The sequence below is a fragment of the Mustela putorius genome, unplaced genomic scaffold (genome assembly GCF_011764305.1).
Source record: "Mustela putorius furo isolate JIRA1106 unplaced genomic scaffold, ASM1176430v1.1 tig00003845_pilon_pilon_pilon, whole genome shotgun sequence".
NCBI classification, from domain to species: Eukaryota; Metazoa; Chordata; class Mammalia; order Carnivora; family Mustelidae; genus Mustela; species Mustela putorius.
In genome coordinates, this window is record NW_025421998.1 from 19,403,142 (window position 1) to 19,417,356 (window position 14,215).

Genomic DNA, 14,215 nt, shown 5'->3' on the forward strand with positions numbered 1-14,215 from the left:
AAGGGAACCTCGTATCTCAGGTCTAAATTCTCAGAATTTGAAAAATGCTACTAACACGTTAAAAATTCTTTACAGATGCAACTAAATCGGTGAGACAATTTTCTCCGAAAGTGCTTAAGTACGAAAACAAAACTAAACCTGAATAACGATACCTGAATAACTTCAGCATCGCTGACAATCTGTGCATCTTTACATTCACTTTTAACTTCAGTTTTGGCTGTGCTGATCCTTTCCAAAGCTTGTTCTCTTCTTTTCTCTCGTTTTTCAAGTCTGGCAAAAGCTTGCAGAATTGCTTCCATTTTCCTTTCTTCTCTTGTCTAAAAAATTTAAATTGGCATAATAAATGTCACTGCACTGAAGTAAAATTCAAAAGTCCAACTGTTCTTGTAAATTTAAGAAATAAATTCTATGATGATGTTAGCAAAACATTTCTACTGATGATAGCTTGGGGCGGTGGGGGGAAGGGAGACACATTCATTTGAGATCCTTCAGAGTCGGAAACATCTCAGGAAGCCCTGTCACTGCAAATACATTTCATAAAAGGGATACTGGTTGGATGATTGTCAAAGATAAGTATAAAGCAAAACCAAAAAATGGGGGGGGGGGGCAAAAAATCTACCTTGCTTTACTCCAAACTGAAAATCCTTCTGAATAAAAGGAAAGTTAGCCCTTTTAAAAATAAGATTCAAAGTTTCCACGTTAATGAATGTTAAAAAGATCACATTCACAGAAACTGAGGGAATGAATACATTATTAATACATGGCAGGGTATTACAGGGTGAAGTCCTGCGTTCAAATTATGACTGTACTAGTCACTATCTTTGTGGCTCTAGTCAACTTAACCACCCTAGTTACTAACCTTTCTGAGCCTCTTAACCAAATGTGGATAGTAATAATTACACTTCACTGAACTGTTATTGAATTCAGTTGGGAAATATCTGTGCAGCTTGCCAATACCACTTGGAAAATGGCATTCCCGAATTGTGAGTGATTATTTGTACTTGAGCTTTCTTGCCCCCTGTCAGAGTTCCTACAACGCATCCTTCTACCCTCTGTCTTCTACTGACAGTTTAAGGCAGGGACTGAAGAACAGCAATAGTTCCTTTGACCTTCAGTACTCTTTAGAGAGAAAATATTAAAAGCAAGACCCAGAGCCTTGGCCTCGTGGGCCTGGCAAGTGCTTCAGCTTTCAACCAGAAACAGGAAGCACTTCCATGGGACTGTCCAGTTCTCCACATGAAGAGAACCAGCTACTGAGTCTCCGAGCCATTTGGCTTTCCTCCTTTTCTGTCAGTGATGGGGGAAGAAGGGTTGGGATCTTAAGCTCGGCCTGCATGGTCTTCTCCACACTGGAGCTTTAGTCCCAGTCATTATCAGCAGAGGTTTAAGCATTAAGATACCCACACACTGGGGAAACTACTGCTTACTGTATTTTTTTCATTCATGTTTTTAAGAAGATTTACAGATAGAGCATGTGCATGAGAAGGGGAGGAGATGAGGGAGAAGAGAGAGTGAATTCACAAGAGGATTCCCCTGCTGAGCGTGGAGCCCAAAGTGGGGCTCAATCCCAGAACCAGGATATCATGACCTGAGCAGAAATCAAGTGCCAGCCGCTTAACTGACTGAGCCACATGGGTATCCCCTTTTCTTCATTTTTTTTACACTCAATATGGGGACAGAAACAGTCTGTCAGCAGACTCCTCTGACAATACTGCTGAGCTTCTAGTTAGTCACAACAAATTGCCGTCCTGCAAATTTGCCACTCTTACAAAACCCATCATCCTCACTTTGTACTACAGGCAAGGAAGCCGGTCCACAGAGGCAAGGCTGCTTGTTTGTGGGCACATACATACGTATGTACCTGCTGTGGGATGGGTTAACTGGCACTAAAATCAACAGCACAGACAAAAGTGGTCTTTTCACCGGAACTGGAAATTTACTCAAACCCCTTTCATCTTATAGCTCTTTTAAAAAAAAAAAAACCCTATCTCTGTATGAGGGCTTTTCTAAAATCCTAAATGTAGAAATCCAGAGTAATTAAAAAATTATTTTCCTAACTGCTTCACCTGTTGAACAGGGGAGGGGGGTGAAGAGGGAGAAAGGGTTAACTACTGTGGTTATTTTCTCTCTTGAAAAATTTTAAAATATATCTGACAAAAAGTACATTTTTCCAGAAGAAATAAACTTAGCAAGAATCAGTTTATGTATAAAAAATCACTAGCATTTAAGATAAGTATGAATTTATGACAAAAATCTGACATAGTTAATATTCACTTGTTTTACATGGTTAGAGTGAGGGTCAAAGATAAAATTATTTGAAATAAAGACCAAATTCATTCAATGAAAAACCGAACTGCCACGGTGCCTTGGGTGGCACCGTCGGTTAAGCATCTGACTCTTGATTTTGGCCCATGTCATGATCTGGGTGTCATGAGATCCAGCCCTGCTTTAGGTTCTGCGCCGAGCCCGGAGCCCGGAGCCTGCTTAAGGTTCCCTCCTTCCTTTCCCGCCGTCCCCGCCCCACAGCTTGCACACACGTGCATGCTGTTTCTCATGAAATAATAAAAATACTGAACTCCGTGTAAACAATACAATTAGCTGACAGTTAAAAGAAAATATTTTAGGGATGACTCAATCTTTTAGAACTAGTCCTGTGCTGCTGAAGAAACCAAAGCCCCTGTGCATTATATGACTTGTTCAAAGGCAGAGCCATGAGGATTATTCAAGTTTTCTGGCTCCTAATTTACTCTTTCCAGTTAACCACCACCAATACTACATAAAGCAAAATAAAGCGTTAACTCTTCCCATGTCTACTACAACTGTCAGCTGAAAGCACTAAGGACATGATATTACTTTTAATACAATCTCATCTTTAAAAAACACAAGTGTTGGGAATGTAAGCACGCCTTTGATTTTCTACATGAAAAAAACCATAGGCACACCGGTCTACTTTCATTTTAAATTCCAAGTTTCATATGTCATTCAGCATTTGTTCCCACTGAGTACATAATCAGATACACAGTATCTATTTAATGATTGAAAACTTGTCTATTTTACAGACCTAATGGAAAAATAACTAGTTTTACATATAGCCTGGGGTAGCTACAGTTTGTGCAGGGGATTAGAGATATCAGGAATCCTAATTAACCCCAGCAGACCCCAACATCTGTGCTTGATACTGTTCAAATATGGCTTAGTGCTAAGACCTGCATGTTCTGTAACCATGACACTCTATTCCAAGCCCATGACCCGACCTCAGAATCAGCTATCTGTGAGCTGAGTAATCACAGACCTGATAGAGAGTTAGAATTAGGTTTGACTTTCAGGAATACTACATTAGCATTTGACATACTGTTAATGCTGGAGTACTGGGTGCTAATCTATGAAGGCTCCCTGATGATATCAACATTGCTTTTATGACATGTACCTTAGTTTATGGTCTTACAGAGCAAATCTAGAGTACTGTAATTCCTGCAAGCAGAAGAAAGTCTGCTTAACATCCCCTTCCAGAATTTTATCACTTGAGTTGATATTATGAGTATTTTTATTCCAATTTCGTGCTTCCATATACAAACACAATGGAGGACAAATCTGTCTTGAAACCATATAACTTGATATACTTGGAAGAGATTATGAAGATCTTCTAAGCCTCCTTTCAATAAACGGTGAGGTCCATATAGTTCAAGGGCACGTAATAAAGAACACATATTAAAGTTTTATATAATATGGCAACTGAAAAAAGAAATTCCACTGAGTAAACTTATAATTCATCCTAATAATTAGAGATAACTGGCACTTTTTTACTGAGTAAAAACAAGCTGATGCATTGTGGGTGCCCCACAGCATGGGCACAAGGGCAACGCACCTCATAGGAGAGAGAACTGAGAAGGAAACAAAATGAAGACCTCTTGGGACTCACAGTTTTGTTTTTTTTTTACTGTGCTAATGGGCAGAAAGTGGTTCTCAAAAGAAAAAACTTGCCTTTTAGGAAAGGGAATCAGCAGGGTCAGCCTGCCAAATTACCCTACCCACAGCCTTGAAATAAAGTAAGAGATTCCTCACTCAAATAACTTGGCTTATCCTCTTGAACAAGAGAGAGTGATTTACTAATCTTCTAAAAAATGGTTAAGATTACTGATTACCAACAGAATAATTCCAAAATAATATCCCCATTTCTTCTCTACCACATGATGACTCAGTTTATTCTCACGGTACTGCTTCCTCTTTGAGATCTGTTTCTTATATCCATGCATGCCATCTCCAGGAAATTTTCTCCAGAACCTGGCTGCCTTTTTCACCCAGTACCTTCAGTGGTTCTTAGCAAACAGCAAACACTCACAATTTTGTTAAATGAGTAAGGAGTGTGTATATACTACAGAGAGCATATGTCACTGTTATGTGAAAGCACAGAATGAAGTATTTTAGCAAGACTTTGGGAATCCTGAGTTTATTACAAGGCAGGTGAAGCTGAAGATCCTCAGTTCGTTTAAACAGAATACCGATAAAAATACATGGGTTCCCTTTTTGCTATTCAGTAGCCTAATGTCAGTAATCACTCAGAACACAATTCCTAAACACTCTGAAGAGAAAATGAGGACCTAAGAAAATTAAAATTAGTAACCGACATAAACTTAATCATGTCATAAGGAGAGAAAGTTGATCAGATGGGTGATATATTTCACATATCATCAGATGACTTTCTGGCCAAGGTTAATCCTGATATCTTACTATCAAAATTTCTTCCTCATCTTCTAAAGTGCTCTTCTAAGTCAAGTTACTTCCTAGAAACATTAGGAACAGGATTCTTTCTAGTCTTTTCCCCTAGGATGCCTGTACCATCGAATAAAAATCTGTAGGCTATCAAAGGTATCACCACAAACAAGTTGCAAGGGTTTATGAAATGGTTTCACAAACAGAGTTTCTCAAGCTTTTAAACACAATGTGTGTATACTGGGAAACTCGAAGTTGGGAAACTGAAGCACTGTTTACTAAACTCAACTGGCTGCAGAGCTCTTCTGCCCTCCCCCCGAAAATGTTGAGTTCTGTGGAATAATTTCTGGTGTGATGGATGAGGCATAAGAAAATGATGGAGATTTCTGCATACTGACAAGGCTTCCAGGACACTTTCTGGCCTATAAGGAAGCTTCGGTAAATTCACACTTATGGGCTTACCCATATCTCTACTTGAATGGCTGCCACAAATATTTAGTAGGTTCATTTACTGACCACGGACTTTTTAATAAAGCCAGGCAGTTTTTTCTTCCCCCTAGAAGCTGGGGCTATACCATTTAACAAAATTACAATTTTTTAAAAAAGATTTTATCCATTTATTTCACAGAGAGATCACAAGTAGGCAGAGGCAGGCGGGGGGGGGGGCGGGAAGCAGAGAGCCCAATGAGGGGCTCGATCCCAGGACCCTGAGATCATGACCTGAGCTGAAGGCAGAGACTTAATCCACTGAGCGATCCAGGCACCTCTAAAAATTCTTTTTTAAAAGATTTTATTTTTCATTTATTTGAGAACAGGCGAGCAAGAAAGCAAGCACAAATGGGAGGGGCAGAGGAAGTGGGAGAAGCAGACTCCCTGCTGAGCAGGGAGCCTGACTCAGAACTCGATTCCAGGACCCTGAGATCATGACCAGAGCCAACAGCAGACACTTAACAGACTGAGCCACCCACATGCCCATTCCTTAAATCTCTATCCTCCAAACTGTGATGGCCTCCTGAACCACCTTCCCTGGATTCCAGTGTAAGCAATCTGACTAAAATATACCATCAAATATTACCAAGACTATATATCCCCAAGGTACAGTCTTAACACAATGCCACGAAAAATTATTTTGAAAACATCGATCAGAAGATACTTGAGGAAGTTCTTCTCATGCCATTATAAATCTGGAGTGGCAAGCCACCTTTTTTATTTAAATCTTTAAAAAGCTTTATGTTTCGACTGATCACTTGTTAGTTCAACAAAATGTAATGCACTTCCCAATATCTAACCCCCTGCTGTACACTCTTTACCCCTCACCATACCAACTACAGTGTACCTGGGGGTGTCCACTCAGTAGTGCCCTGGTTTTGGAATCAGGTGATTCCCTACCCTATTTCAACTTCTGTAGCTTAACTGGGCTGACTGTAAGATTCTCCAAAGTCAATTTCCAACCCACTGCCGCAGAAGTATTTCTTACCGGCTAAAAGGAAATGTCAATAACCATCTATTCAGTTCTTATACCATTTAGGCACAAATTTGCTTTTGTAGGTAGGTGACAACTTTTTAAAGGGGGAAAAATGGAGGGGAAAGGAAAATGTTAATAAAAGCTTTGTATCTAGTCATACAATAATTTGAATAGTCTTCCATGGAATTTCTATCAATCAACATTTCATGGGATCTGCTACCAACGCTTACCTCCCTGCTCCCCCCAAAAACACCCTCTATAATCCCAGCCGAGTATGATACAACCCCTTCCAGGCTATTTTCTCTATGGGCTATTTCTCCACTCAGTGCCATACAGTTTAGCTACACGCTAATCTGTACTTGTTCCAACCCTACAGCGAAGGTCCATCATAAACACTACTTCATGAATGGTCTCTGAGCAGCCCCCAACCCAACCACAGCTCAAGGTTATCAGATTTATATTTCCATTACCACATCTGTTGTACTATAATTGTTTCTGTAAATGCCCCTGAAGGCAGAGACACAGTCTTATCTCCCAACTTCACCAAAAAGAACAAGCAAGCAACAAAATAATACATCCACTGGTGCAATTTTTGGGAGACTGAACACAATGTTAAATATTAGGTTGTTCAAGAAATTGCCATTTAGGGACGCCCAGGTGGCTCAGTCATTAAGGGTCTGTCTTCAGCTCAGGTCATGATCCCAGCGTCCTGGGATCCATCCACATGTGAGGCTCTGATCTGTGGGAAGCCCGCTTCTCCCTCTCCCACTCCTCCTGCTTGTGTTTCCTCTCCCACTGTCTCTGTCAAATAAGTAAAATCCTAAAGAACAAGTGCCATTTATGTAGGTAAAGACTGTCGAATCAACAGTTTCATACAGTTCAAGCTATACTACGAAAGGATGGGCTAAAGTATATTTGAATTTGGACGTTACAGAGAGTATGACTAACTCCTTTTATATCCCAATCTCATAAATATACAAGACAACTAGAATCTCCTATTATATCCACAGTGATTTAAAGTCTGTCCTCTCACAGAAGGAGATTTCAATCAGTTTAACCTAAGGTTCTCACGAGCTGTCCTTAATCTTTCCAACTACTAATGTTAACCTAACCAATATAAAAGGCAGACACTAACGGCTAATATTAAGTTTTAAAACCAAGTATTTTGTTCCTCACAAATACTAATATGTTGGCAGGGGTGGGGAGACCCTGCCAAACTGGCTTAAGAATCCTAGGATGCATGCTTTTGCATTCTGCTTATATGGGTATATCTAAAAATTCTTAACTGAGATATCAAAGCAAATATACCATTAGAAATCGTAACACTGCAATGATTTTGAGAACTACAGGTCAAGGAACAAAGATTTTTAAGTATTTGTTTCACAGCCCTTCAAAATACCAGACAAATTCTGAACACTGATACTTTTCAAGTTTTCCACATTTTACTTGTATGAAAAATACCTAGCTGCACACAAGCAACCTTAGACTGGGCAGACATTAAAATGAATATGCCCAAAATGGACATGGAATTCGAAGCATTTGCCTGTATTAACATAGCATTCAAACAGGTAAAATCAGGACCAAAAATGGGCCAACTAAGCATTTTTATCTGTCCAAAGTTCCATCAGCAAAAGGGTATTTCTATTTTCTTCTGGGTTCTGAAAATGAGGATGTTCTTAAGTTCATGGATTTTCTCAGCATTAAAAGAGAGACGTAATTTTAAAGTAGCCCCACAGTCACAAAAACTTTTATAAAAAATGCAATCTGAGTAAAACTATTTTAAGGGCATTAAACCTTTTTCTTTTTTTAAATTTTGTGATTTTTTCCAAGTGGCTGTTATAGCCCTTAAAGTCACCTGCGAAAGAGGTTCCTTCTACCAGACACATGCCTCATCCAAAAACCAGTGATACTCCAAATTGGTTTTGCAGGTTAGTGCAAATACACTGTTGTGGCTACTGCAGAATGAATGGGCCAATACTTAAATCTAGTCGAGAGAGGGCCACAGGTGATTTGGGTAGGTATCGATAATTCAGATAAAATCAAATGTTGAAAAGGGTTCATGGTGACTCCTTCTGGTATTCCTTCAGTACTTTCTCCTACAGAGCTGTTTTTTTGTGTCTCTGATCTCTAATATCACCCTATCACACCCTCAGAGCAGTGCCTCTGAAATCCAAAGGCTGTGAAACAGTTCTGCATTGCTCTCATAATTCCCGAATGTCAACAAGGAAATGATACAGGAATGACCATCCAGGCAATAAAACAGGCTTACATTAAGTAGGCCTACAATGACCAAATTCCAAAGATCCTATCCCTCCCTACACTAAGTGTATGACACCTGAGATTCCATGGAATTCGGCGTGAAAATCAGATAGGAAACAAGAAAGCATATAAAGTAAAAGGGAGTGGGGAAAACCCATATTAGGATCATTAACTGGTGTGTAAAGTCATTTTCAAATCTTTGGGTAAACTATACCATACATAATACTTACTTAACTGGCCTATATAAATATATATCCACTGCTAAATTAACATGGATTTCTAATAAAATATCTTGTATTATTTATTTGCAAATATCTGTATAAAAAGTAGAACAAGGAACATAGATACCAAACGCATTTTAATGAAAACCTTATTTTATGATACCAGTATGAGAAACAGACATAGTAGCTACCAAACAGTGGGGTTTTTTTTTACATAACTCATTTATTTGGTGATGGTGTAAGGTTTAAAATTCCATTTTTGCTTTACATTAAATTATGAAGTGAAAACGAACATTTAGCTAATGAAAGATTTTGAACAGTAATTCTGGCATTAAAATTTATTAGTAGTTCTCAGCTTTAAAAATGTTAAATGTCATACATTCTATTTGAAGGGTAATAACAAAGTCAAACAGAAATGCTCAGTGGCACATCATGTTTGCTAACATGTTTCCTAATAAAGAACAGTGTCAAAACCTTCCTAAAGGCAACAACAATCTATGGGAAGAGAAGTTGTCATAAGCCCAAGAGACAGCATGAAGCAGCTACTGGCTTCCCAACTTACCATCTTCCTTTTCCTTTCTGCAATCTGCTCCTCTGATTCCATTTCTACTTCATTGCTAATGGGAGTTTTTTCTTCTATATCATCAATGAAATCTGGTTCCTGAAAGATGGAAATGACTGCTTTATAGAAACTACTATTCCATCTACAAACTAGGGACACTGAACTATTAAAATACCTTTAAATGGCAACTAATGCATTCAACAAAGAAAAATTACAAGCCTACTTAAATCCATTTCAGAACCTTAAAACTGGCTGTAATTAAAAATTTTTTTCAAAATTAAATGATTTTGCTTTTTAGAGTCCTAGTCCATAATATTAATAGAGCCCACAAAGTCAAATATGGTAGCATAGCTTTCTGTTTACATTCTTCCCAAAACATAAACATATAAAATTACTTCATAAAACTTGGTGCCTAGAGATTCCAAGTGCTTAATAAATGTTTGTTCAATTTAGAGCTTTTGGGAAATATATTAAGTTAATTATACTTAAATTATGGAAAATGGGCTACTGGAGAGGAGTGAAATCTTCCTTATTTTTCACTTTAAATGGTGCCTCCTAACTTCTATTTATGTAGAGGGCATATAAGAAACTCTTTCCTAGCAGGGCAGACGTATGGGCCAAACTCATCCCCCCCAAAATAATCCTACATGTTAAGAGTATTTTCTCTGAAAAATCTTCTGTCTCATCCTTATAGAACTGATTTAATTATGTCCCAAATGTTTAAAAAAAGGAAATTAAGACTTTAAATAAGAACACTGACTACTAAGATATGGACAATACCATCTGGGAGAAGTTTTTAAATCACCCAGTTATAGAAAAATCTTGTATTCAATTCTGCAAGGATCTGCTGGCTCAGCTGTTTAACGAGCTTAATGAACACTGCACAAATTCTAGCAGAACTTCTGTACTTGTGTTTTATGTTTCTAAGTACTTCATTAAGTAACAATAGATCTAACTTAAAAAATTTAAACCGTTTTACATAAAGAGGTTAAAATATGACAAATTATGTTCTTTTGTTGACTTCTGCTGACAATCAGAAGAGCGTAGTTCAGTACCTGATTATTTGATACTGATAGCCTCAGTGGAGAAAGCTTTCTCTGTTTAGTTTCTGGGCTCTTCATTTTGTTGGTGGTTCCTTCACAATCCAAAGTAATATTCTGATTTTGTGTATCTTTTTCTTTTGAAATATCCTTTTCTTTTTTTCCTTTTTTCCTTCTGGTCTCATAACCGCTGTTGATGTTTTCCATGGATTCAGAACTACGTTTTAGAACAGGGCACTCTGGATTTTCTTTGAGGCATGCGCAGTCCACCTTGTACTTACTGGAAAGATAACCAGTTCAATATTTATTCAAGACAAATTGTAAAATTTTCTAATTCATTTGAAGCTGCAACTCTGCAAAACTGCATGCATGCTACTACTACCACTTAATAAGCAATCCTTACTTTTCACTAATTTGCACTCCCCATAACTATCACAAAAGAAGTTTTTTGCCCTCATTTAAAAAACATTAATCATTAGAAGTTGTTTCTGATAGAAATTGGACCTTCAATCATAAGGATAACCAGTGATGGTTTCGAGAAGGAAAACAAAAACAAAAAAACCTCAATGAATTAAAACTGAATCCTTGTAAGTGAAACGATACATTTGGTTCACATTAAGGCAAAAATGGTATTTACTTCAGTAGTCCCAAACCTTAACTATGTCTTATACTTTAAGAAATGACTTTGATAACCAGTTGTCTTTAAAAAGCCACTTTGAGGGGCTCCTGGGTGGCTCAGTTGGTTAAGCCACTGCCTTCAGCTCAGGTCATGATCCTGGCTGGGATCAAGTCCCACATCAGGCTCCCAGCTCCATGGGGAGTCTGCTTCTCTCTCTGACCTTCTCCCCTTTCATGCTCTCTCTCTCTCTCATAAATAAATAAAATCTTTATTTTTAAAAAAAAGCCACCCTGAAAAAGGGTAGAGTTATGTTTTCCTTTGCCTCTCTTAAGTACTCCCTCTTTCAAATGGACGCTTGAAAAATAACTGCACTATCTCTCATCTTCACTACAGTGATAATTATTACCTCCACCATACAGGGAAGATTCAAATGCAGAGAGCTTCAGCACTTTGTCCAAAGTGGCACAGTTACTAAATGGTTGCGACAGCATTCAGGTACAGGTCTGTGTGAGTCCAAAGCTCACACTTTCCATCTCTTCTTAACTCTGCCCTCCATATCCCTACCACCACCATCTCCAGGATGCAGGCAAAATGCCCAAACCTAAGTAAAACACTAGAAGCCCCCCATTCGACATGTTTTTAAGTAGTTTAATACTTGTTCGCCATAAAAGTAATTCACTTTCCAAAGTTCCTAATACTGTTCTCCTTACTAACTTTCAAGATTAGTACAAGTCAAACTGCCTAAATCTGTAAATCAGGAACAGAACTCAAAAATTTGTTATCTATGGGACCCATCTCCCCAAATTAGGTATTACTAGAAACTAGGTTCAAAGTCTTTCTAGATGTTTTCTTTGATTTTAGGATAACAACTGCAAATAATGATGGCCAACAGCTAATATTTATTAAAAGCACTTATTTTGTGCCAGCAAACACTCTACATATCTTATACTCACTGAATCTTCAAAACATTCCTGTTAGGTGAGTATTATTATTCTTCTATTATGATATAATGAGATGAAGAAATCGGCTGAATAAGCAACCAAGCTAGGATTTGAAACCACTCAGATTATAAAAAGCTTATATTCTTAACCACTTATGGGAGACAGTCTTTCAAAGCAATGAGCAAAGAGCCACTATGCTAAATTTACTGCCATCTAGGAGAAAAAGGGCTAAGAAGGTCATGCTTAAGTTATAATAAATTTGACTCCCAACAATCAAGTAGAGATACACAGTGCAGGAAGTGAAATTTCATTAACAGAAAACATCATGAACATGTAAAACTTACACATTTAAATAGGTTACCATACAAAACTTTAGAAGTAAAATACAGAATAGGAGGAAATGAGCTCAAATGCTTATAACCAAACAGACTACAGGACACAAAAAAACCATTCCCCTCCCCACCCAAAAAAATCAGAAAAAGACCAGTAGGAAAATTGAAGGGGATTGAACAATTCATGAGAGAGGAAATCCAAATGACTAATATACAAAAAGATCCTTGGGCTTATAAAATAATCAAGGAAAACGATAATTAAAAATATAAAAAGATGGGATGCCTGAGTGGCTCACTAGGTTAAGTGTCTGCCTTTGGCTCAAGTCATGATCCCAGTGTCCTGGGATTGAGTCCCCCATCAGGCTCCTTGATCAGCGGGGAGCCTGTATCTCCCCCTACTTTCCTCTCTCTCTCTCTCTCTCTAACAAATCTTTAAAATACACACACACACACACACACACACACACACACACATGTATAAAAAATACCATTTCACATGGATTAGCACCAATTTTTCAAAGTCATAAGTAGAGCAAGGAAGAAAGGTGTGAGAATAGAAACTGGTCATGACCCCCTGTCAGGTAACACTGAGGCCGTGCACATGCCACAGCTGAGCAAGCATACCCACTAGATTCTCTCCCATGGAGACAACATGGGCCCACAAAAACATGTTCAAGGAGTCACAGAACGGTTCTGGTGAATTTAAGATCCAACAGAGAAATGGATAAATGCTACTGGCAGTGAAAACAAATGAACTAGAGCTACACAAAAAGAACCAAATCTCAAAAGTAACAAATGAGAAAAGATGAAAACAAAACACTACAGAATGTAATTTACATAGAACTTAAAAAAAAGTTTTTAATACTCAGAATTAACTTTATTTCCCTAGTGTTTCAGAACAACGGTTCTCAGAATTTCCTTACAGGACTCCAACAAACCCTTTCAATTTATACTACAAAAAAACTGCACAATTTCTTTTCTTTTCTTTTTTTTTAAGATTCTATTTATTTGAGAGATAGAGCAGGAGAGGGGAGAAGGTCAGAAGGAGAAGCAAATTCCCCTGGGAACCTGAAGCAGGATACCTGAGCTGAAGGCAGTTGCTTAACCAACTGAGCCACCCTGGGGGCCCCTGCACAATTTTTTATTTTGAAGGGCAAAAGTGAAACTATCCATTCACACTTATCAATTAACTTACATTAAAACCAAAAATGTATCCCCTAAAACACAAGAAAGAAGAAATTCTCATGTAAACAAGGTCAGTGTTATATGGCTGAATTAGGACTACTTTTTAAAATTACTATGATCATTTACATTACAATAATAAAAGTCTAGAAAAGAACTAAGTAATAATGCTTAGTGGAAGTTGACACCAAAATGCTTGTTTTCAAGTACATTTCACTTGAAATGCTTCATAATACATACAAATAAAAAACTATGAAAGTGATGACAATACCTAGATTTTTAGGAGGGCCTTAAGGAACTATTTCAAAACAGATAACATATTTAGAGACTTGAACTTACCAATTCCCATAGTCAAAATCAAAGGCAATAGTTATTTCAGTTCCCTTTGGAATACTCTGTATAGAATAAATGTAAAGATGTATGGTTCCATCTTCAATTTCATGCCTCACCTGTTAAAAGAATAATTTTACATTTTTAGAAATTATTTTCTTTAGGAGCACCTCATCCTGTAATTTTGAAAACTTTTCAAAGTAATTCATGAGTACAATGGGAAAAATATGCAACTGTAACACTGTAACTCTAAACTGGTGGTTATCAGCTGGAAGCAAGTGCAGTGAGGCAAACTGCAATCCACCACGTAGCATTAAAAAGCAAACACTAGGGCTACCTGGGTGGCTCAGTGGGTTAAAGCCTCTGTCTTTGGCTCAGGTCATCATCCCAAGGTCCTGGGATCGAGCCCCGCACTGCGCTCTCTGCTCAGCGGGGAGTCTGCTTCCCCCTCTCACTCTGCCTGCCTCTCTGCCTACTTGTGACCTCTGTCAAATAAATAAATAAAGTATTAAAAAAAAAAAAAGCAAACACTACACTTCACAATTTCATAATGC

General features: G+C 38.0%; 1 protein-coding gene across 5 annotated transcripts in view; it reads right to left on the minus strand.

Moving 5' to 3' along the window:
• The window catches only part of KMT2E (lysine methyltransferase 2E (inactive)), a 91,312-nt gene that overhangs the window by 11,259 nt on the left and 65,838 nt on the right, over positions 1 to 14,215 (minus strand). For all 5 annotated transcript variants that reach the window (XM_013060341.2, XM_004739570.3, XM_013060332.2 and 2 more), the window contains 4 exons: positions 13,671 to 13,780; positions 10,273 to 10,537; positions 9,218 to 9,316; positions 153 to 317 (listed from right to left, as the gene is read on the minus strand). In XM_013060341.2, coding sequence (XP_012915795.2) covers positions 153 to 317; positions 9,218 to 9,316; positions 10,273 to 10,537; positions 13,671 to 13,780 — 639 coding nt within the window. The remainder of the gene's footprint in view (positions 1 to 152; positions 318 to 9,217; positions 9,317 to 10,272; positions 10,538 to 13,670; positions 13,781 to 14,215) is intronic.